At 37.8% G+C, this 25,552-nt stretch overlaps 1 protein-coding gene across 1 annotated transcript in view; it reads right to left on the bottom strand.

Annotated features, from left to right (window-relative positions):
• Nucleotides 1-25,552, bottom strand: part of cacna2d3a (calcium channel, voltage-dependent, alpha 2/delta subunit 3a) — a 791,006-nt gene that overhangs the window by 382,739 nt on the left and 382,715 nt on the right. Inside the window, exons 7-9 of the mRNA XM_048606724.1 lie at nucleotides 25,405-25,465; nucleotides 25,168-25,318; nucleotides 23,847-23,921 (exon numbers count right to left, since the gene is read on the bottom strand). Coding sequence (XP_048462681.1) covers nucleotides 23,847-23,921; nucleotides 25,168-25,318; nucleotides 25,405-25,465 — 287 coding nt within the window. The remainder of the gene's footprint in view (nucleotides 1-23,846; nucleotides 23,922-25,167; nucleotides 25,319-25,404; nucleotides 25,466-25,552) is intronic.

The raw sequence follows: 25,552 nt of genomic DNA, 5'->3' as shown, positions 1-25,552 counted from the left end.
ATCACTGATGAAGGGTCTAGGCCCGAAACGTCAGCCTCTCTGCTCCTATGATGCTGCTTGGCCTGCTGTGTTCATCCAGCCCTGCACCTTGTTGTCACTACTCTGCATGTTGGATATAGCTTCCTACAAGCAACCATTGTCTTCCAATAGGTCCAGTTGCTGCTCATACCCATTGCTAAGGCTGCTGCAGCTTTCGCTCCAACTGTTCCACATCCAGGTGAAACTGGCAATTATAGTACTCAAGATAGGCAGATAGAGGTTACTGAGGATTAGCATAACTTGTGAGCAGGAAGTGATCCTCTATCTGGATACTCTCCAGGCAATCTAATCAGCACAATACACATGGAACCTGTGATCCAATGACTTACTCCTTTAAATACTGCTTCAGTAATTCAGGGAGAAACTGATAGCAGTTGTTTGAACAAACATGCTGGTTACTGCGTGTAATTTACGTAACTTTGCATAATAATGACGCGTGTGTTCATTTCTATTTGATTTTGCCTCCAGCAAGGTACATTATCTTAAGTACCATTACAAAGGTACATAAGCAATATGCATGTTATCTCCTGTAACACAAGAAATTAGGCACAGACATCATGGTATCAAAAAATTCAACAGATGATATTACAGCGAGCTGTTATATGCAGCCATTCATTCCTCAGGTATATAGTATGTGTGGTAGTACGAAATTAATACAGTACAATAGCGTAACATGTTTTTGAAAACACATAATGCTTCAAGTGATCCAAATTAAGATGGAGTCTCAGAACTTCATACCCCGATGTCACATCCTGTGATAAAGTGATGATATTTTGAGCGTGTCTCTTAAAAGTATACTGACATACTGACTGTAGGACATAACACAACACTCTTTGTATTCTTTGGACTAAGCATCACTCAAGGTCACCATTTATTATCCAAACCTAATTGCCCTTGTGAATGTTGTGGTAGTCATGTTCTTGAACGACCTCAGTCCATGTGGTGTAAGTTTTCACCTACGGTGCTGTCAGAGAGGAATTTCAGGATCTAGAGAGTGGAGGTAACGGTACTGTCACTGGGCTAGTAATCCAGAGACACTAGCCAATGTTCTTGAGGCATGGGTTAGAATTCCATCACAGAAAACAGTAAAATTCCAATTAATTTAATAAATCTGGAATTAAAAACTTGTCTGATTGTGAATATGAAACCATTGTGGATTGTTGTAAAAAGTTACTTAGTTCATTACTGCCCTTCGGGAATGGAAAATCTGCCATCTCCATCTGGTCTGACCTACCTGTGCTCTAGATCCACAGCAATGTGATTGATTCTTAAATGCCCTTTGAAATGGCCTGACAAAATTCAATTGTATCCAGCCACTACAAATTCACATTAATCGAATGAAACTGAACAGACTAAGACACCAGAAAGGCATTGGCACAGAAAGCCCTCTTGATGCTGTATATTTCTCCTTACCGACATCCGGAGCTTGTGCCAAAACTGGGAGAGCTGTCTCACAGCTTCATTGAGCAACAGCCTGATATTATCTATGAGGTTTGATTCTACATGAACAAATATGTCCAGGCATGACCGTCACCACCCAAGGGTATGTCCTGCCTCACCAGGGATGGCAGTACAATTGTATACAGTCGGGGGGAACTTGCCCTGGGAGTCCTCAACATTGACTCCAGACCCCATGGCATCTCGTGGCAACAGCCAAATTGAGTCAAGGAATCCCCTGCTGATTACCACATACTGCCTACCTGCCACCCTTCAGCTGACAAATCATTTCTCCTTCATGTTGGATACCACTTGCAGGATGCACTGAGGGTGGCCTTCAAGGGCACAGAATACTCTGCATTGGGGGATTTCAACATTCATTACCAAGATTGGCTTGTTAACACCATTCCTGACTGGGCTGGCTGAATCATGGTCACTAATTCGATTGTAGCAGGTGCTGAAGGATCTAACAAGTGAGAAAAATGTACTTGTCCTAACCAATCTGTGGCAGATATGTCGGACAATGACAGTATCAGTATGAGTGACCACTACAGTGACTACTTATTCAAAAATAGCCAATTCACTGATGTTAAAACAGGGTTCCATCATGCCTAGTCAGTTCCTGTCCTCATTACAGCTTCAGTTCAAACATGGACAAAAGAGCTGAATGCAAGAGAAGAGGTGTGGAGTGACTGGGCTTGGCAACAAGGTCACATTTCACTGAGTGTGGCATCAAAGACCCCTGGTTCCTTGCCTTAGGAACACCTAAATTGGAGTTTATGGGAATCAGTGGAAAAAATCTTCCTTGGCTTGAGTCATACATGGCAGAAAGGTAGTTGATTGTGGTTGCTGGAGGTTAACCATCTCGGTCTCAGCACATCACTGCTGGAATGCCTCTGTGTAATGTCCTAATGCTCAGCCACTTTATCAATGAGTTTCCTTCCATCATAACGTTAGAAGTGGTGATGTTTATTGATGATTGTACAATGTTCAGCATTATTTGTGATTTCACAGATACTGAAGCAAGTCATATGCAAATACAGCCAAACCTGGGCAATATTCAAACCTCGTTACTCAAGTGGCAAGTAACACTCAAGCCACACAAGTGCTATGCAACGTCTGTCTCCAAAAAAAGAGAACCCAGAATCATCCCTTGATGTTCAAAGGGATTACTAAAGTTGAATCCCATACTATCAACATCTTTTGGGCTACCATTAATCAGAAACTGAATTGAACTAGTCTTATAAATACTTCAAGGGCAGGACAGAGGCTAGGAATTCTACTTCAAGTTAACTACCTCCTGATCCATCAAAGTCTGTCCATCATACACAAGACACCAGTTAGCAGTGTGGTGTATCATCCACTTGCCTGGATGAATGCAGTTCCAACAACATGCAAGAAGCTTCATGTTATCCAGGACAAAGCAGCCTTTTCAATTGAAACCCCATCTATCATCTTCAACATTCACTCCCTCTAGCACTGACTCACTGTTGCGGCAGTGGCACCATCTGCAACAGGGCTTCCCAAAGTGAAGGGTGCAACCTCAAGTGGGATCACAGGCTTAAATTTTGGGGTCACGAGTTCAAAAGCAGCAATGGCTGCATTGTGTCTTTACCCCCTCACTCTCACAAGTCTTCCAACCCCAAAGCTTTCACAATCAGTTTGCAACAATTTTCAAGCCCCGAATAGGGTTACAGTGGGAAAAAGTTTAGGAAGCAGTGTTCTACAAGGTGCACTGCAATAACTCCATAAGGCTTCCTAGACAACACTTCCCAAACTTGCAATCTCTATCTTACAGAAGTACAAGGGAAATTGATACATCAGAATGTCAACACCTGCAAGTTGACTGCAAAGCCATCAGCATCCTTACTTGGAAACACATCACCATTCCTTCACTTTTACTGGGTCAAAGTCTTGGAACCCCTTTTTTAACAGCATTGTGGGTTGCCACACTAAATGGACTGTGGCAGTTCAAGAAGGTAGCTCACCATAACCCTCTCAAGGGTCATTAGGGATAGGCAATAAATGCTGGCCAATCCAGTGACACCCAATTCCTGTGAATAAATAAAAAAAAACTCAACTCAATGATTGTGAATGTTTCCACGCCAGGATGCTATGTGACTTGGACACGGTGGTGTTTTCATGCACCTGCGGCTCTTGTTCTTCTAGGAGTTGAGATTGCAGGATTGGAATATACTGTAAAAGTAGCTTTACCAAGTTTCAGCAGATTATCCTGTAGCTAGTTCACACTATTGCCAAGGTGATAGGGGAAGTAAATTTTTAAGGTGATGGATGGGTTGCTGTTCAAGAGGGTTACTTCACCCTGGATGGTGTCAAGCCTCTTGAGTGTTGTTAGAGAGTGAGGACGAATTAAGTGCTGCAAAATACACAGTGCAGCTTATAACGCTTTGTGAATATAGTAAATGTCAACTAATCATTTTCTGCTTTTATTTAAATTATGAAATAATAGTGGGTAAAGTAACTAAAACATGAAAAACACGTCATAATTGAAATAATTTGAAGATTTATTCTTGCTTTTCAAACTGGCACAGCTGTGTCTGCCAGTATGTATGGTTCACCTCAAACTAGTGCATGTTGTTTATCAATGGGTCAAAATGACAGCTGCGCAAACAGCTGACATAGCTCGAGGTAACATTCAGTCACCTGAGGCCATGCGGAAACAAGAACTCATCTGTAAGCTTAAAGGAAATCTTCATGCTTCAACTGATTTACACATAGACTGAACACCAAATGATGTTTTGCATTTATTGAAAAAAAATAGCACTTGGGCTGTTTGCCTATTAAGAGATCATCCTGGATTGATGAAAAAGATAAATGCAAATATTGGATACAACTTAGAAAAGACCAAGATATTGCTTCTGAAACTTATATTTTCAATAAACAATGGCATGCACTAACCAAAGTCACTGACAAGATTCCAGTGCAGACACGATGGGCTGAACAGCCTCTTTGTATACTGTAAAGTGCTGTGATTCTATGATTCTGTCCGTAAAAGTTACTCCAGGCTTCCTGTTGCCTACCAATTCAATGCACCACCATGTTCCCTGGCCAACATTTATGTCTCAGGCCTGCTGCAGCACTCCAGCAAAGCTCAGAGCAAACTAGAAGAACTGCATCTCAGTTACTGCTTGGGAGCCCTCTAGCTTTCAGGAATCAATATTGAATTCAATAATTTTAGACCCTGAATACCTCCTTCCATGACCTTTACCCATTCCCACACCACAGGCCCTGTCATGGCATGGGCTGCTTTCAGCACAGCCAGTCCATTTTCACCTACTCATGGTTCCCATAAACTAAACTGCAACGAGTAAAGGTCTAACTTAATCAACCTGTCCTCATCCCAGGCATCAGCTTAGTGAAGCTTCTCTGAAATGCCTCCATTACAAGTGTGTTCGTCCTAAATTAAGGTGAAAAAAACTACAACAAAGCACTCCAGGAGAGGTTTCACCAATACCCTGTACTGTTATAGCAAGATATCCCTACTTCTTCACTCCATCCCTTTTGCAATAAAGTTCAATGTTCTGTTTAGTTTCATACCTACTCACTGGATCTACATGCTGACTTCTTATGATTAAATGTACAAAGACATCAGGCCACTCCTTATCACAGCATTCTGTAGTTTCTCCCCATTTCAATAAATAATTGGTCTGTTCCTCCTGCTAAAATTGTCAATTTTACATTTTCTTCTACATCATATTCTACCTGCCAACATTTTGCAAACTGTTAATATTTAAAATTAGAAGGTAGCAGAAACTGTGATATGAATGTGCACAAGGTAATTGGCAATGTTGCAGAGGTGGTTTTAAGTGAAGCAAAAGTTTATCATGCAAAAGAGTGAAAACAAAATAGAATAACTCAAACAGAGAACACAAATGTATAGACCTTGAAAGACACAGTAAATATATAATTCCATTTATCCCCCAAATCCCCCAAACAGTAATCACACCACAGAGAGTTCTTGTCTCTATCATCCCTCTTGGACTTCGTTTAACTATGACTTCAACTCCCAAACTTGAGAATCTAGTAGCCCTCATACAACTGAGCTTAAATTTCTCAGCTTCAAATAATACTTTCAAGGATTTAATTAAAGACATCTAGCCTGAAACTGTTACTATCCTCGTTACACTGAGAAAACCTATTTTTATCAATTAAAAACTATCTTCCCCTTTTCTCAGCAGGCAACAACTCTACCCATTCTGCAGCCAAGAACCTGCAGAAATGCCCAAAATGTAAGTAAATGTAAAATTTTAAAGCTAAGGATGTTTCCTCTAATATTAGAAAAGAAAAATCAATCCATGGCTTTCTAATCTGAAACCTAATGCACAATGGTTTACTTTGTTCTCTTCAGATTCTCCATATGTTTACATAAACCCATTACCTCCAGGATTTCTTCTACTCAATCTGTGTTTTAAAGAAATCATCATAGCTACAGAAATACTTGCAAGATAATCATTAAATCCATATGCCATTAGTTTAAAATTCAATAATTAAAACTTAAAAATAAACGATATTAAAATATATATAAATCACATACTTTACAGCACATTAGCTATGGAACATTTCACAGTCTGAACTCTCAGTCATAACACATGACAGAGGGTGGACCTCTGCTGCATGAGGTAGTGCTACATATTTATGCCTTTGTACAACCTATGTAAATGGACATTGATATGTCATTATTGGATATTATTATATGATAGGGTTAATGCACTTGGCACTACAATGGAAGAGAAACAGGAACTGTTCCCCATATAGGTGCATAATGCCACTTTAGAAAGTAATTAAAGATACTTAACATGAATCAGCTGTAAAGCAAATCAAGCATACCGGGAAGTAATATGCAGATCACTCTTAGAGGAATTTCAATGATTCACTGGATTTCTTACATATGCATTTATATGATTTATTGTAGATTGCTTCATGTATGAAGCACCAGAGTCTGAATATTGAATGTACAGAGTCCAGTTAAATACTTCTGTAGTCAGAGTTTTGTTCCAGCACAAAAAGTCCAATAACACTGATGATTTGTTCCTTATGTGTAAATATATACACCTAGTCAAATGCTCAGCCAACTGTAGCTTAGCAAACATATATTCAACACCTGTTCCAGTTGTGGTCTCATCCGACTGCGTAAGATAATAATAAATGCCCCTTCTCTTTTTAAGTTAATATATAAACAATATGATCAAAATATAAACAAAACAAAAATACAACATGACAAAATATTGTATTCCCACTTCATTTTTTATGTTCATTAGCAATACAAACATCATTTTTCCAGTATTTCTAATAGTTTCATGGAGCTTATTCCTTTCTCCAGATAGCTGACTGCTCCTTTCCACCCATTTTAATTTGCAGAGTTCTCTGCTCTCCAGCATCTGTTTCAAATCTGCAATATCAATCTTCAGTCTTTTGCTCTTCATACCTTTTTACCCTTGAGTGACTTATTATAAATGTAGCACTCAGTGGGAATTGGTGTTAAATCCCTGTTAAAAAGTTCATTCAATATTTTCGCTAAGAAAAATGCCATAACTACCATTTCAATAAGAGCCGGAGTTTTGGCTGCTAAGGTACTCTTCACTGCTCTACTAATCTTTTTATCTTCTCAAGCTAAAGGACAATATTTACCATCCTCTCCCTAAGGCAAAATTATAAATCCTCCTGCATCAGAGAACCACAGAGATTTGCACAGGAAGAATTACTAAAATAATATGTTTCACAATCCTGGAATCTCCTAATGATCAAAATTTCAAAACATAGTGCTCTATTTTTAACTTTTTCAATGCTTGTTCGCCTGCATAATATCTTCCACCTGGAGTTTACATAGTTGTACTCAAATCTAAAACGTCAAAATTAGCTCCTGACCTTGACTAGAGTCCCAATCAATTCAGCTATCTAATTAGACTTCATAATTCCTCTATTTCAGTTTTGGAAGCCACTGGATCTTTTAGTGAAGCTGCACATTGACTAACAGGAATGGGGCTCCCAGTTTTTGAATAAGATTGCAAAGTGACCTTTGATCCATTCTGCTTGATTTCCAATCCAATGTACTTAAAAGACACAACAACTTGACTTCCAGTTTTGAATTCTGCTTGAAGTTCATTTATGACAATCTTTTCAAATTCATTGCTCCTACCCAACAAAGAAAACAATATGTCTGAAAGCAGCTTCCCATTGTCCCTGTAAAACATGGGAGGGTCTGCTTTTAAGTCGAGCCTAACTTTAATAAGACAGACCTTACTAAGAAGTATCAAATTCTAGAGGCATCATTTAAGTCATTTATGCATTCATTTAACTTGCCCAATGCATGTAGAGTTACTTTTGGATGGAAAAGAAACATTTCATTTGAGCTGAGCTCTGCAGAATTGCAACTTAAATATCAATATTTATATTCCCAAGTATTTGTTACTAAACAAAAAGCCAACAAATATTTAAAATTGCTTTTCCTGCTTGCGGATCAAAACTTTCTCAAAATGGCGACACCATGCAGATTCAATGATCCTTTTGAATGTATCAAAGATGTCTGCCAAGATAATGTTCGCACCGATATTTTCTGGCTCTGATGTTTTTTCTTGTTGAATTCAGTACCATATGACTGAATTCGTAGTCCTTTTCTTTATCTGTGTTTCTATATTTTAATGAAAAAATTGATAAAAACTTGCTAAATAAATCTTTGAATTTATCATTGAAACTGTCAAAATAACAAAGATTTCACAAACTTATATCTTCTAGCTTTGACACTACAAATTACATTAATGCCTTTTATTCTCCATTTTTTCTTTACTTCAATTGATTTTCTTTAAGCCTGCGCCTGAAGAATTATTTTAACTTGCTGTTGTTCAGTTAATAGCTCAGCAATTTATCAACTCACCACTGGAAGCCTTAACTGTTTTCTTCAGTCTAGCTTGTCATGGGCAAACAAATCTTCTTATGTCCCTTTCCTCAAGGGATGTAGCCTATTCTGGGTGTCCTATAATTGGCCCCTTGGATTCTTGATTCAGATTTCTCCACTTAGCTGCTAATGGGCTTTTGTTGTTCTCCTGGGGTTCTTTTAAAGACTTGTTTCCCTTTCTACTGGCTGTAAAAGGCTTTTTCTTTTAAAAAAAAACATACAATGTTCTGCTAGTTTCTTGGCGAGAATTTCTGTTCAAAGATGTTTTCTCCACAGCTGCTGTTCAGCTTTGTGGTCTGTATGTAGCGACGACTATTTTTTTGTCACATGATTTTTTAAAATTCTTGTCTTCTCCAGATGATCTCAGGTCTGTTTCTTGAACTTCACTACTGCCGCAATTTTCTAGGTCACATATCCCCTCAATCTTTCATCATGTGACTTGATGCTAGATTATGAGTTTGGGTTCTTTACAGATTCATGAAGAAGAAGACAAAATCAAGGATCTTCCAGGCTTAGACTTCAAAGTAACAGTATTTATTTTACATTTATACTGAATACTGCAATACATGGTGAATATAGATATGCGAGCTCTGACTTGGTTATAATAGGTAATAACTAACCTATTTTCTTCATGTCTTCAAGTCCATGTGCTTTCAGTGTGTTTTCTAGAGAGTCCACTCACTCTGTGGTAGTCTCAGTGATGTGTAGTTCTGTGATATCAATGCAAGGTTGCTTCAATTACCTTGCATATCACATCACGACAAGCAACCTTATTTTGAAACTACTAAGGCCACAGATCAAAATCAAATGGACAAAATCCCTTTCGCTCACAAGATTGTGCTTCTCTCCTATCAATGCTGAAAAGGTCACCACTGGATCATACGCACCAGGCTATTCCTTCAGAACACTGTGGTAGAATCCAGGGAGAACTATCATCACTGGGAGAACTGCAACAAGCAATTAAACAGATAAAAATCATGCTCAAGACAAGTAGTATTCCAACTGAGGTCTTCAAAGTTGGTGGGCTTTTGCTCACATTAAGACTCTGTACAATCATCCTATGGATCCTACAAAAGCAACATCGATGATACTTCCATCAATGTTGCAACGATTGTGTGAGTAGACCCATGAGGAAATGATTGACTAAACTGAATATGTCCTGCCTCTTGAGGAGTGTGTAACTGGTTCAATTTTCCATGTTATCAGGCATATGCTATAGCTAAACTGAAACCACTTGGCTACTGTGCAGATGGTTGTCGAGTTTTGGGATGCTATTAGGACCCATGGCCTTTTCTGTGTTCAGTGCCATTGGCAGTATCTTAATACAATGTGGAGCAAATCAAATTGGCTGAAGATTAGCATATATTGCTTGAGGGGAAAGGCAAGCTGGATCATCCACGGAGAACGTCTGGCTGAAAACTGTTGCAAAAGTTTCAGTCTTGTTTTTTGCACTGACTTGTTGAACTCTCCGATCGTTATGGAAAGAAGCAAATGCAATGTGTGAGAAAACGTACAGCATGAAAAAGATTCTTTTGTCCAACTCGTCCATGCCAACCAAGTTTCCCAAACTAAACTACACCCATTTGCCTGAATTTGGCCCATATCTCTCTAAATCTTGCCTATTCATGTACCTATCACTTCCTCTGGCAGTTCATTCCACATACAAACCACCTTCTGTGTGAAACAAGTTGCTCCTCAGATCCCTTTTAAATCTTTCTCCTCTCACTTTAAAAATATGCCCTCTAGTTTTGAACTACACTACCCTAGGGAAAAGATCTTTGCTATTCACTTTATCTATGCCCCTCATGAATTTATAAACACCTATAAAATCATGACCTCCCATGCTCCAGTGAATAAAGTCCCAGTTTATCCAGCCTCTCCTTATAACACAAACCTTCCAGTTCAGGTAACATCTTTGTAAATCTTTTCTGAACCTCTCCAATTTAATAATATCCTTCATAAAGCATGGCAGCCAGACTGTATACAGTGCTCTAAAAGTGACCTCACCAGCATCCTGTACAACTTCAACATGATGTCCCAACTCCTATACACAAAGGTCTGAGTAATGAAGGCTAGCCTGCTTAAATCTCCTTAACAGCCCTGTCCAACTGCAATGCAACTTTGAAGATCTATGTACCTGAATCCCTAGGTTTCTCTGTTCAACAACACACCACAGGATCCTACCATGAACAGTCCTGCCCTTGTTAGCCTACCAAAATGCAAAACCTCGCATTTATTCAAATTAATCTCCATCTGCTCCAACTTGGCCCATTGGCCCAATTGATCAAGATCTCTTTGTAATCTTAGATAACCTTTTTCATTGTTCACTATACCACCAACTTTGGTGTCATCTGCAAACTTACAAATCGTGCTTCCTGAATTCTCATCCAAATTATTTATATAAATGACAAAAACAATGGGCCCAGCACTGATTTCAGCAGAACACTGCTGGTCACAGGTCTCCAGTCTGAAAAACAACCCTCCAGTCGAATGGCTTCCTACTACACTGTAACAATTCTGTACTTCTGTGCATGCATGTGGAGACTACTTCTACTAGTTCTGCAATTCTGCTGCTGCTGATGGCACCCAGTTTAAGCTGCTGCTTCTGTTCTGAATCTACCCCATAAAATATAATGGTAGTGCCACACAACAATGGAGTTATGTTCTCAGTGTAAAGATGGGACTTTATCTCCACATTTGTGGTGGTCACTCCTACCAACACTGAATTGAGCAGATGCACTTAAGACAGGTTGGTTATTGGGGAAAAGGTTGCTGGTTCTCTAATGGTTTGCTGCAGTAGCAGAGCTTTTCCTTTAGGACTTGACCAGCTTGGCACAATCCTAGTGATGTTGAATTCTTTTTCATAGAGTATATTTTGTGCTCTGGTTACCCAAAGTGCTTCTTCTAAGTTGTGTTCAATATGGGGGAGTTCTGATTCATCAGCTAAGGGAAGGCAGGTAATCAAACAGAGGTTTTCTCTTCCTTCTATGACTCAATGCTATGAAACTTCCTGGTGCTGGAGTCAATATTAAAGATCCACACAGCTGTCTTCACTTGTCATAGTGTCATTGCACCACCACTTATGGTGCAACAGAACATACTCGGAGATGGTGATAGAGAAGTCTGAGAAATTATCATTCTCACCAAATCAAACCTTATAACCAACATCAGACTGTTGCTGTGTGATAGCTCTCCCCATTTTGGCACAAGTTCAAGGACAGTGAAGAAGAATTGGCAGAGCTCAATGTACCTTCATCATATCCAGTGTCTAGTTTAATGCTAGGTGATTCTTATTAGATTTCTTCAGAGTGGTTTGACACATCTAGGCCAATTCAGATGGCAGCTAAAAAAAGTCACGAATTACTGCTATGGATCTGGGATCATACAGAGACCAGAGCATGTAAAGACAATAAATTTAACCACTCAAGGGGGCCATTAGTGAACCCAATTAATTTTGTGGCTATCTGGTAGTTGCAAACCATCATTAACGATGATCATCTTTTTATTCTAGTTTTACTAAATTTATTTCCCCAATTCCTATGGTGGGATTTGATTTCAGGTCTCTTGTACACTTTCAGCTAATTCAGATTATTAGTCCAATAACATTACCACTACACCAGTGTTTGATGTTTATAACATTGCAAGCATCTACATATTTGTAGCCCAAGATTCGTGGACCTCTGCTGTTATAAGTTTTTCACCGCTTAGAAATATTTAGCTTTGTCCATTTTATGTTCAAAGTGGATAACCTCACAGGTGACTTCATTGAAATCCAAAGAAAGTTTAGTCAAGATCAGAAAAGTGAGAAGACTCTATGCCGACAGTTTTGCCATTATGACTTCTGAAACCTCTAGCCACTGACATGCACTTGAGTAAAAGCTCAATACTGTCAAAAAATGTCAGGTTTTCCTAAATTGATTAAATCCACCCCCAAAATTGGCTCAATTGTCTCTTTCACTGAACTAGCAACAATCAGTTATTACATTTTAAGGCTAAAAATTAACTGCATAACAATAACAGATGACTGCCATTCATGAAGTTTAATGAAAATTAATCACAAAGCTGCAATAATCAGTTTACCCATGAGTAAGCAAGAAATTAACCCCTTGACTACTCCAAATGGGTTTTATATTTCAAAAGGTAAAACATTGTTTGAAATATAATTAGTACTTTGAAGGAGAGATAACTGGTGATTCTAAACATAATTATCCTTTATTGATCCTGGCAGCATGATGCTGGCGCTGCAACAGCTGACTGCCCAGCTGATCTCCCATAACCTCACTGGGAAGAATATCGATGCAGTTTCTGCTGTGATGATTAGAGGCATATGATACTGTACTGAATACTCACTGCCATTGCAACAGGGGGTCTGTATAATCCATACAGTTTAAACAAGGTTAAAATAAAGCCTATAAGTGAAGGCTCATTTGGAGGCTATGCTGCATATGGCACCTGAGAGTTGATATTATCAAAGATCAAATACTTGTCAAGGTAATTACAAAAATCTCATGATTCATCCCTACCCTGACTGATGAGGTATGCTGTTCACCAGCTGGATATACCGATTGGAAATCTTAGAAACATCAATTGGAAGCTATTGAAACAGGCCAAATTTAATTACAACTAAAGCACCCACTATTACTTAAGAGTTATTGTACATTAGGGTAATAATCAATGCACAAAGGTCTTCCCTTAATCAATACTGAATAAAACTAACCTGTGACGATATCACCAGATATGCCAATCCTGTATCTGGGAAATTTCCTTGATATGGAGAAACACAAATCTACACTTTCAAGCCAGAAATACTGAGAAACATAAATTTTAAGTGTTTGCATTAGTAGAAAAAGATATTGTACTACTATGAAACTTCTGGCACATGCCTGAGGCTACAATTGCAGCATTCTCAATTGAATCTGGTAAATGTCCTCCATTTTGTCATTGTACCAAGAATTAGAGAATATGTTATTACCCATGATTGATTATTACAATTATCTAGCTTATTTTTTCCAACAAAGCAACTGAAGCTATCTGAAATTCAGAGCAATTACTGCACTAAACACTATACCACAAGCTTTTGATGTAGCCACAGCTATCACTTCAGGCACTGTCTTAGATTTAGAGATACCTGTGACTTAATATGTAACTTAATCATCACCCCAGATGGATTCTCAAAGGAAGGGTGCTGTAACACCTCCATTGATGGAAACTGTAATGAAGATGCCCCAACAACAGGTAGAGGGCAAAGGTTCTAAGTGAAGGAAATGAATAGATGAATGTCGCTGAGCCTAAGCATCTTGTAAGACAGGTACAATGTGTAAATTGTGATGGTGAGCATATTGTAAAGACCATATCTTTTTATTTTTCTGTGTTTTTGATTATGGGCTGACATTGGAAAAGAACTGTTTGTAAAACCAAGGATGGTTGAAATAGGCTACGCTTTTAAAAAGCAAGTGACTTGACACTCATTGTAAATGCTGTTTACACAGCTGCTAATTCATGCTGTAGTGGAAATCTAGTTTGCAGACAAACCAGAACCAAGGGGTATGTACAAATGGAGCATGGCTGGCAACGATACAGCTTGGTCCATGAACTAGTGACCACTTATTGATGACAAAGGCCTTTCGCCTGCCTATAACTATGTGATTGGCTCCCCAGGTAGTTGAACAGCTTGGGAGTGTGAATGTTTTGGCAGAAGCAATTGGAGCTCTGGAGGAGAAGGTACTGTTTTTGCTATGGAGTAAAAAGCATCTGAGGCCTGAACTTAGCCAGTTTCTTTCCCCTTTCCAGTTGCTTTAAGCTGGGACTTTTAATTGTTTTTGTCAAAGAGCATCATAAGTAGGAAACAAGCTGTCTGACCTGCTGTGCTTTTCCAGCTCCATGTTTATTGACTGACAGCGGTCACCCTGTACCTCTTTTAAGTTACTGACAGTATCTGAAGAAGGAAGATTGAGAAGCAGCATTTGATCAGCTCAAAGATCATTTCAGCATGTCCTGTGTATAGGGTCCATTGAATGGCCTCCCAGTCTTTCCCTCTGTCAAGAATACCAATGTTTTTATTCCTGTCCGTGTCTTTCTGTTGGTGTGTGTATAGAGGGGAATTTATAATGGGGTTAGAAGAGTTAAATGCTGATGGTTCATAATTGATCACCTGTAGCTACAGTCCATTTATTTGTAATGGTCATTCTTGTCAAGTACAGAAACTTGGTCCATGCTTTCTGTCAACATGGGTGTAAAAGACAGGAAAATTGTAGAATTTTGTGTACTTTTCAAAACCTTTTAACTTTTGTGATGACTTCAGGAATAACAAGGCTTGATTTCCTGAGCTCTATCCTAGTAAGCTGTAACAATAATACACTATGATTTGTGAGAGGTTGAAAGGGGTAAGATATATCTTGCTGACATGCATAATGAACTGTATCAACAATGCACTCCAGTAGGTAATCTGGCCAATCTGACCAGATCAAACTTAGTTACAATGCACATAATCATAGGTACTATTTGAGAAGCTCAGGTCCCCTGCCCTGCCCTGAGCAACACTGACCCTACAGCCTCTCCCTGCTCACACATCAAGAAGAGAACTGCAACAGGCAAGCTACTGGAGAAAGCCTACTTTAACTCAAACCTACTCTTCTTTAATTACCTCCCAAACCCACCAGCAATATCTTCCCTCATGCCACTTGATATGGTTAAACCCATTCCAGCAAGGATTAACAACTGGATGCCTGTGGCTGGAGGATTGACAGATCGAAATACCTGCCAGAAATCATATTATCATTGTAGTCCCCACTGCTCGTCTACCAATCTTTGATCTCCCACTATGACATTGGGTACTTTTAAATTGTTTTAGAACCAGCCATCAGCAATGTGATTGCCAAAACCATCTGGGCTAAGGTTTTGGTGCATTCCAAACAATGACTTACACTGTCTGCTGACTAAACTTGAAGGTGAGCTTAGAGAGTCATTGATAAGTCTATTGCTTGGCTCTGTGCCTCAGAGGTCAGTAAAAAGCACACAGTCAGGAGATGAAACCTAAATGAAACATAGACTGAGTTAGTCATAATTAGGTTCATATGGGAATTTGGTGGAGGAGGAAAGCAGTGTTTTCAATAAGGTTTATTGCAACTAGTAAAGTGTGTTAAGTATTAGTCAAATTTATCTGTACCAAGAAGGTTTATCGATAATTGGAAGGTTTAGAAAGTGAACATAAATGATGTAAAGCTTAGGTTTTAAAGGGCAGCTCGGTCATGTGGAATGTATGTCTGAAGTTGTGGATGCTCCCAGTGACCTAGATATTCACATGTTCTGAATCCTGAGTTCCAGTTTTCAGAGTTTGAGCAGCAGCAGGAGTGGCTGTGCTGCATCCACGAGGCTGACAACTATGTGGACGGCAAATTCAAAGAGGTGGTCACAATGTTGGCTAGGAGCATTGAGGCAGAAAGTGAATGGGTCACTGCCAGACAGTGTAGGAGCCCCCACAGGTCCCTCTCACCAATTCTTCAGGGGAGGGTGAACAGTCAGAGGCTGTGGTCTACATCGGTAACAATGACTTAGGTGGGAAGGGGAATGATGTCCTAAAAGCAACGTTCAGAGAGATAGGAAGGAATTTGAACAGCAAGACCTCTAATGCAGTAATCTCACACTTACTTCCAGTCCCAAATGCTGGTGAATATAGAAATAGGAGAATTGAATGATTGATTGAATAAAAAGCAGAAGAACTGTGTTAGGAAGGAGGCATCAGATGTCTGAGGCATTAGGCCTAGTTCTGAATGTGTGGGACCTGGACAAGATGGACAGGTTGCAGCTTTGCAGAACCGGGACTGATATGCTTGCAGGGAGATTTATAATGCTGTTGGTTTAAACTAAATTGGTAAGGGTTTGGGAACCTGAGAAAGAGCTCAGATTTGAAGGAAGCAAAATTGGTAAAAGAAGTAGAAAAGTAAAAGGCAAAATAGAAGACAATGATTTTGAGAATTTAAAAAATGTGAACAAAGTAGAATTAGAAGAACACTATTTTGAATGCACATAGCATTTGCAACATGATTGATGATTTGAATGCACAAATTCAGATAAATGGATATGATTGAATTGCTATTACAGAGACATGGCTACAGAATGACCAAGATTGGAAACAGAATGTCCAAGGATATTCAGTATTTAGAAGGCAAAAAGAAAAAGGAGGTGGGGCAGCACTCTTAATAAGCAACAGATCGGTACATTAGTAAGCAATATCTTTGATCAAAGAATCAAGCAGTAGGATCAGTATAGGTGGAACTAAAAGAACAAAATGGGTAGCAAACATTAGTGGCAGTTGTTTATAGGCCACCAAACTATAGTGATAATGTTGGGCATAGTACAAGTCAGAAAATTAGAAATAAATGTAATGTGGAAAACACAGCAGTAATGAGCATTTTCAGTTTACAATTAGACTGATGTCCTTATTGGCACTAATGCCAAGGAGGATGAATTCCTGGAGTACGTACAAGATGGGTTTGTAGAGTAGTATGTTGAGGAGCCAGCAAGGGATCTTCTTATTTCAGATTCAATATTTTACATTGAGAAAGCACTAACTAACTATCTTGCTTTAAAGCACCTTTGGTAAATAGTGACCATAATATGATAGAATGATATGATAGCAATACAATTTCAGTTTGCACTGCAGTTATTTTGAACTACCGTATTAAAATTTGTTTCAGGTACCTAAAGAGGAGCTCTCTAGTCCTGTCGCAAAAAGCTGTGATGTATTAATGGTGACAAAGGAAAACTGGCAGTCATTTTAGTATTTTGTTAAGTTTAAGATATTTTCAAGTTTTCTTTGTGAAACATATTGCTTTCTTCAAGCTAAAAGTTCAATGCAACAGATGGCTGCATTAAATGAATACTATTTCTAAAACATTACAATCTATAAAATACTTTTTCTTCAAAAGTGGGAATGGACGCAACAAAAATGTAGGAGACTTTTTTGCATGAGGATGATATGTACGCACTGCAAAAATGTAACCATTCAATCCGGTAGAATCACTTCATTAGTTAAGTTTGAGCCTTGGTCAACCTGGAAGTACTGTATTGCTATGTTTTCCAGCAGGTTTCTCCCCAAATTTTATTCATTTTGAGAGGTTTGCAAAAGATTGCTCTGGGGACTAAGGAATAGACTGAGATTGCGGGAATTTACTGCTCAAAGCCAAAGGCTGGATGCGTTATTGCATACTCAAAGTAATTTATTTGACATCACCTCTCTTGACATGTGAAGATGCAGCAACAAATTACAGCTAATTGTCTTTTTTACAACTGTTGTTCTAATTATCAAATGATCAGTTCACTGATTATCACATTGCAACACTGTGATCTATGCCTTCCCTTTGATGATGCTGTCATGCATCTATATTTTCAACCCTTTGATCAAAATATAGTTGTGAAAATTCTCACAGCTTGGGACCATAATCTCAAATGTGACTGACATAAAGGTACATGACAATTTTTTCCTCTATCTCCTACTGACTCAAGATGAAAGAAAAATCAACATGTGTAAATATTAGGTTGGTTTGTCACTATTGGCAGCCTTTGATATTCTTCTACCTCCGCGTAATAAGGGACAGTAGTGCAGCATAGCAAGTGCATGTTTGTCTATTTGCCAACATTGGAAATGGTATTTTTAGTAATATGCCAATAAAGCTATTTAAGTTATTTTTGGATATTAGTATAAGCATTCTAAAATGTCAGAGTGGTGGTGTTAGATTAGAAAGTAACTTATCTTTGGTTAGCTGCGGACTTCATACTGGAAGCAATAGGGGAACTCCTTTATTTAATGACTTATCAGCTTTTGAAACAGCTTATCTGAAAACATTCCATTGGCTCCGACCGCATTGTAAATGCTGAGTAATACACAATCCATTATATGTGTGGTGGTACCATATAACAAGGGCATTTTAATCCAGTGGTTTTATTTCCCATTTTACTGTTTCAATACCCCAACTTAAAGTTAGTGTTGTCAAAGTTCAAGTTTTTTTTCTTATTAACTGAACTTTAAGGCATTAATCTTAGAGGCTTATAAAATACATTTAGAGAAATCTGAGTCATCTGTCACTTCTATATTAAAATTTCTGTTTTCCACCCCATCAAAATAAACTGAATAAAGTAAGATTAAAGCTATATTGACACAGAGCTCTTTGCAAGTTGATTTTAAAATGTAATCTATTTTGGATTAAAACTATTTTTCATTTAGGCATAAAGTTTAAATGCTGCAAAGGTGTCTAAATTAATAATAATTTTAAAGTATAAATTATCACTTGTATTTTCCATAAATCTGAATTAAACATGCCATGCAATGAACAGAATATTACGCTATTGTCCATTAAGTAAAAACACTAATTTCCTTCTGAAATGAGTGGCATGACTACTATCTGAGAGTCTAAGTATTTTCTCCAATATACCACTTTAGTATTTTGCAATTCTTCTGTAATTAGTGGCACATTATCCCTGAAGACATGCACTATGTCAGAAAGCTCTTTAATACTCATCTCTGTCATGGTGCAGTGCTCCCCTTTGCCAATTTGCTTGTGACAAAAATCCAGGAAGTATTAAAAAGATTTTGAAAATTATGCCATGATTTTAATTGCATTAGCTAGATAAAAGAAGTACTTTATAACATATATGCATGGCTTTCTGTTGTTGGAAAATCTCCTGACAAAAATTAATAGGTGAACCAATGAGAGTATCAATCTTAACAAAATAAACTGAAATTCAAATACAGTTCATTGGATAAAAGAACAATGAGATATAACATGTATCTGAGCCAGAATGATCAGGAAGCACCAGACTGACTCCCTGAACAATGCTGAATTAGCTAATTTCAGTTTAGGTCTAAATTGTAGCATGAGAATGCTTCTCAATATTGCAGGCTAGACAGAGAAGAAACCAGACAATGTTGCAGTCTTCATTCTCATCCAATGGCCTATCTTCAAGAGTGTGCATATGTAAATGTTGTGAATGGCAAGATAAAGTTCAGGTACAACTGAACAACATCAAAATTCAGTAAGGTCATACATGAGAAACGGTCCTTTTATGAGTAGCCCTTCAGTACTATATTAACTTTTGATCTGTAGATTGCATAAATCACATACTCGAGGAAAGAAAATAAGAGAAAACTATGGGGTGATTGAAGGGGGCAATATAGAGTTATGCAAATGATACAGCATAGAAACAGGTCCCTCAGCCCACTATGTCTATGTTGACCAACAAACGCCAAAATGGCATGAATCTGTCTTCTGAGTCAGGCAGCTATGATTGACACCTCACTGCAGAACCTGTTTAAATAGTCTTAGTTAAAATTTTAAGATAGGACTGTATTCGAAGGTTGGCAAGGGCACAGTGTGTGGATGCTATCAGTTGTGTTATCACCTTTGTTGTGATATTGCTTTGAAAACTCAACATTCAAATAAGCCAAGTATGCAGATGTTATCACATGACCACAGGCCACATGCTCTCTGCATTGCCACACTGGAGTCATAGGCTGTGTCTGCTGATTACTCTGTACGATATATATTAGTTTAGCTGTAAACAAACCCATCAGAGATCTTCACGTGAACAGAATCCATCTTATTGGTATTATATTTACACTGTTTCAAATGAGACCTTAAATTTAGGCTATAACAACCTGGTTATACGAATATAAAATACTCTGTGGTGCTATATGATAGTATGAAGGTAATCCTTCTCTCAAAATTTCTCTTTCAAAAAACACTATCAATAAAAGAAATGATCAGTTATCCTATTTGCAGTTTGTGGGGGAGGTCACTGTTCAAATTGATTCCTGCATTTGCCTACATTAGGACTTTGACTGTACTTCAAAAATCTATTGATTGTAATTCAAGCTAGTATAGCGCTTTGGGACATCCTGAGAATATAATTATACACTATGTAAATTAAAGCTCCTATTTCTATATTAAAATTAAGGTAGAAGAAATTATTTAAAGGCTGCCATCTAATCATGAGATTTGTTCAAGTGCGAGTTCCATTATTTATGATACCATTTGAATCCTAAGTGCAATCTTGTTATCATTATGTTTTTCAACACGGTTCATCCAGCTAATCAACTAAATTTTGGGAAACATTCATTGACAGAAAAATATTTTGGGCATCATTCACTTTAATAAGTCTTAATATTTCATGTTGTGTCTTTTAAAAATTTATTTTTCATTTTAGGTTATGTGCTTTGCTGAACAGCCCAGCATTTACTACCCTAGGTGCTATGTCTTAGGTCTTGCATAAACATCTCATAAAGCAGACATGATTCAGCCACATAATGTTGGACTGGAATTATATACAGGCCAGACTAAGGAAGAGCAGTAAAGAACATTAAAAGAGTCATAGAATTATAGACTCAGAGAATGGTTATTGCACTGTAGGAAACTAGTTGGCCCATTGAGCCTGAACTAGCTATCTGCAACAGTAACTCAACCAGTTCCTTTCCTGTTTCTTAATTTTGTTTTTTCTCTTTAGATACTTATATTATACCCTTTGGAGAGCATTACATCTGTCTTCAGTACACTCTCAGACAGTGAATTCCAGTTGCTAACCACTCATTATGTAAAACTAGAAAACTCTTGGAAAACAGTGACAGGATCAGACAGAGTCAGCGTGAATTTACAAAAGGGAAATCTTGCTTTACAAATTTACTTGGACTTTTTTTTGGTATTTGACTAGTACAGTTGATGATGGGGGGAGCCTGTGGATCTGGTTTACTTGCACTTTCAGAAGGTTTTCGGTAAGGTACAAAATAAGAGGTAAGCATGTAAAACTAAAGCCCAAGGGACTGGGGTAACGTACTGACAGAGATGGAGAACTAGTTGGTGGGCAGGAAACAAAGATCAGGAACAAACACACCTTTTTTCCAAGTGGCAGCCAGTAGGGTAGCGAAGGGATAGGGCTTGGACTTCAACTATTCACAATATATATCAATGACTTAGATAAAGGAACTAAACATAATATCTCCAAGTCTGCAAATGACTCAAAGGTGGATGGGTGTGTGAGCTCTAAGGAGGGTTCCTTAGTAGTTTGGAATGAGTAGGAAAATTCTTAGCAGATGAGGTATAATGTAGATAAATGTGAAGTTACGCGTTTGGGTAGCAAAAACAGGAAGTAGATTACTATCTGAAAAGTGATAGATTGGGAAAGGGAGAGGTGCAAAAATATCTGGTGTCCTCGTGGATCTGCCGCTGAAAGTAAGCATGAAAGTGCAGCATGCAGTAAAGAAAGCAAGTGGTACAATGGCCCTCATAGTGAGAAGATTTAAGTACAGGAGCAGGCATGTTCTTGCTGTAATTGTCTAGGCCTAGGGTATTGTATGCAGTTTTACCCTCCTTATCTGAAGAAAGACAGATCAGTTAGGTCTTTAATAACCACAGTTTTAAAAAAAAACAGGAAAAGACAGAGTAAACAAGAGAAGGACGTTCCTGATGTCCAGGGAGTCCAGAACAGAGGAGCACAGTTTAAGGATACGGAGAAGGCCATTTAGGACTAAGATGAGGAGAAATGTCTTCATCCAGAGAGTGGTGAACCTCTGGCACACAAGGTGGTTTGGGGCCAAAATATTGAATGTTTTCAAGAAGGAAGTTTGGATGTGATTCCACAATTCAGGAGCACTTGCTGAATAGTTTTGAGTATGCAATTAGCTCCATTAACAACCAATTTAAGATAATTAGTCAAGCTCATAATGGCTGTTTTACACTTGTTGGGAATGAAGTACAGTCATATATGTTTATGCTTTGTGCTTTTTAAAATCAATTATCCAGGGGTTTTGGGGTTAAAAGTATCAAAGAGTATAAACAGAAAGCAAGAACTAGGTACTGAGTTGAATAGTCAGCCATGACCCTACTGAATGGGTGGAGCAGGCTCGAAGGGCCGAATGGCCTACTCCTGCTCCTATGTCTCTATACTTTCCCTTACAGCACCGCTGTTTTTATCGTCAAACACTAATGGGACAGCCACTCTCTCTCTCTCTTTCTGTTCTAAGATGTCTCATGATGTTTGAACACCACCAATCTTCTCTCCGTTTTTTCTTCTCCAAGGAGAACAGCCCCGACTTCCATAGTCTCCCTAATAACTTCCACCGTGGAAGCATTCTTGATTTTTTTCAATAATCAATTTCATGCTAATTTCTCTTTTAACTGCACTAAATTTCTGTTCTTTTTATTCTGAATATAAATTCTGAATATAAATTCTGAAGCTCTGGTTGAAACTCAACCTTTCTGGATTATTAGTTCAGATTCTGGATTACTGGTACAGTACCACAACCACTATGTCACCAATCTCCTGCAAGTAATTTGTTTCTGTACCTTATAGTGGCAATATATTATTGATATTTTTAAAACTTATTTGTTATAAAAATTACTAGCTAGAAAATTAAGAAACAAAAGCATGTGGAGTTATTGAAGGAGCAAGTAGATGCTTCGCAGCTATCATTTATTCACTTGACAATTTCAATGAGATATTTGTTGTCACTGTTGATGGGAGAAGAAAGCATTATTTTCTGCATGTAGGGTTTGAATAGAAAGAAGAATGAACAAATGTAATTTGAAGATTCCAATCTCTGCAAATCGGTTTCTATTTCCACAGGATTCTGTCACTTCGGTCAATTTACTCAGGAAGTACACATCAATAATTTCTCAAGCTGTTACTTCTCTCATTTTATAGTTAATTGAACTACTGGTAAGATGGTTAGCCATGAAGCAGCACCAGGTTTACTTGGTAGTGCCAGAAATACAGGCAGGACAACCCAGAGATAGGCAGGTTAAACAATAATAGGAACATTCTGTTTGATTAAGAGGCATAGTACATGTAGTATTTAAACAGTTAATCAAAAGATTCTACTTTTGGATGTGATTCTGCAATTCAGGAGCACTTGCTGAATAGTTTTGAGTATGCAATTAGCTACATTAACAACCAATTTAAGATAACTAGTCAAGCTCATAATGGCTGTTTTACACTTGATGGGAATGAAGTACAGTCATACATGTTTATGCTTTGTGCTTTTTTAAATCAATTATCCAGGGGTTTTTGGAGTACATGCCTCCTGTTGCTTTCTCCTTAGCAATCCTCCACCTCCCAGAGTCAACTTGCCAACCAATTAGAACCCTTTTCAAATATAGTACAAATTGTTGTGATAGTTTGAAATTTGGTATTCCTGTTGTCCTGGTGAGTGGAAGCCGAAAAGCGATCAGCAATATGTCTCTCTTTTAAGCTGTGTCAAATTCTGTACCACCAACTTATTGTTTATTTCTGTTTAGCCAATATGATCTCTAGAACTTTTGAACAAACCAATGATATGATGACTGCTTTATTTTCCAAACATATGTATACTTTCAGCACACAAACAATACACAGGCACCCTGGACATAACCTACATTTTGATTTGATAACATATTTATGAAGACTAAATGATCTAGGTTGAATAACTTACCTCTTTGTTGTTTCTGTCTGCTTGTACTAAAGTGTCATTTATGCATGGTTCCACATAGTGAAGTTCTTCATTGTACTGAGGAAGAAAAGATAAAACTTCTTAAACTTTAATAGATGACATTACTTGACCAGTGTAATTTTGTCTATTTTACATGAAAAGCTTGGAATTAATTATCAATGTTTAAATTAAGATAAATTGGCCAAAAAATTATTGATGTTTCGTGCTATATTTGTATGTTTTTACACTAATTTATACAGTGATTGTGACTATTTCTAATTTTTATTTTCTCATATGAAAGTAATTTTGTTTTTCCCAATTATGCTTTTGTTATTTTTCTGTAAAACAGTTACACAAGAAATTGAGTAAATTTTTCCCTCCATCTAGAATCTTCCACATTCAGGTGTTGTCATACTCATCTATTGTTTCAGCTTTCAGCCTTCTGTTGTTGTTCATTTTCTGTTAATAGGTGAAGCCAAATAAGTGTAACCAGTATCAGTTTAACCAGTTATGATCCAACTAACTGACAGTTCAAATCACTTGTTGGAAAGAAATTCCTCCAGCCAATTAAATAAATAAATCAATAAATAAATGTAAGACAGGAAATTCTGTCTTGTGCCAATATGGAATATTTCCTCAATTATGAAGAAGGATTCCTGACTCATCTCATATGCCTATTGTTAAGAGACTTTTTTTTACCTCAGCCCTTCCTCATTTTCTAGCACCATTATGATATTCCATAGCAGAAATGTTAGGAACTTTGTTCATTGAACTAAAATGTAAATTTCTGTTGTAACTCAAATCGGAATTGCTGGTACAGGGCTTGACCAAAGCCAATTACTCTGTTATTTCACTTGGATGCAATGACACCATGCTATTCAAATGTGGCAAATCACAATTAAAACTCGTTCTCAAATAATAGCCACATATGCATTATCAAATAGAAGTCACTAGGTGTGGGTTAACAATCCTGGATTATTTTCCCTCCTGAGTCAAGGGTCTTTTACAACCATAACACAAAGCAGATGAATGTTTTGGTGTGTATGGCAATTTATGACCACTTATGATGATGTACAACAGCACTTTCAACAACCAGGGCATTGGAGGGCTTTCCTATGTTTTCTCATGTATATATTAACCATACACTCCAATATATGTAAATTTATTCAATTCCAATAAGACAAAATCCTTACCTCATTTTCACAGGTTTCATGCAAATCTGTAATGACTAAAGCTATACCTTACCATTGGCACTACTTCTAACTTCCTGATCACTATCATTTTTGCAACCAAGTTATATTCTGAATAAAGCAAATATTCTTACTGCAATAATATTGAAAAAGTCATCATCTCCAAGTGTGTCCAGGATGGAAGAAACTGTTTGTTTGGCTATTGTCATGCGAAGTCCTTTCATACTTCCACTGACATCAACCAAAATGATAACATCTTTGGGTGAAGTAGCTGCCTGAATGTACCTGTACCAAACAAAAGGGAAATTTGTATCATATGGTCTCCAAAATAAATTTAGAAGTATGAACAATGGCTCTAAACTATTACATACCATTTGCGATTTCTGCAGTCAAATGCAATCACTCCATTTTCATCTGGCTCCCATTTTATACCTATTTTCAAGGAATCAGGTAGTTTAGAAAATGATGTAATCAAGAGAAATGCGAAAGTCAACATCTTTTGATCTAAGACAACAAGGT

Source organism: Rhincodon typus, chromosome 16 (genome assembly GCF_021869965.1).
Source record: "Rhincodon typus isolate 14 chromosome 16, sRhiTyp1.1, whole genome shotgun sequence".
NCBI lineage: Eukaryota > Metazoa > Chordata > Chondrichthyes > Orectolobiformes > Rhincodontidae > Rhincodon > Rhincodon typus.
The sequence above is the reverse complement of the archived record's forward strand: the minus strand, read 5'-3'. Positions and strand labels throughout refer to the sequence as shown.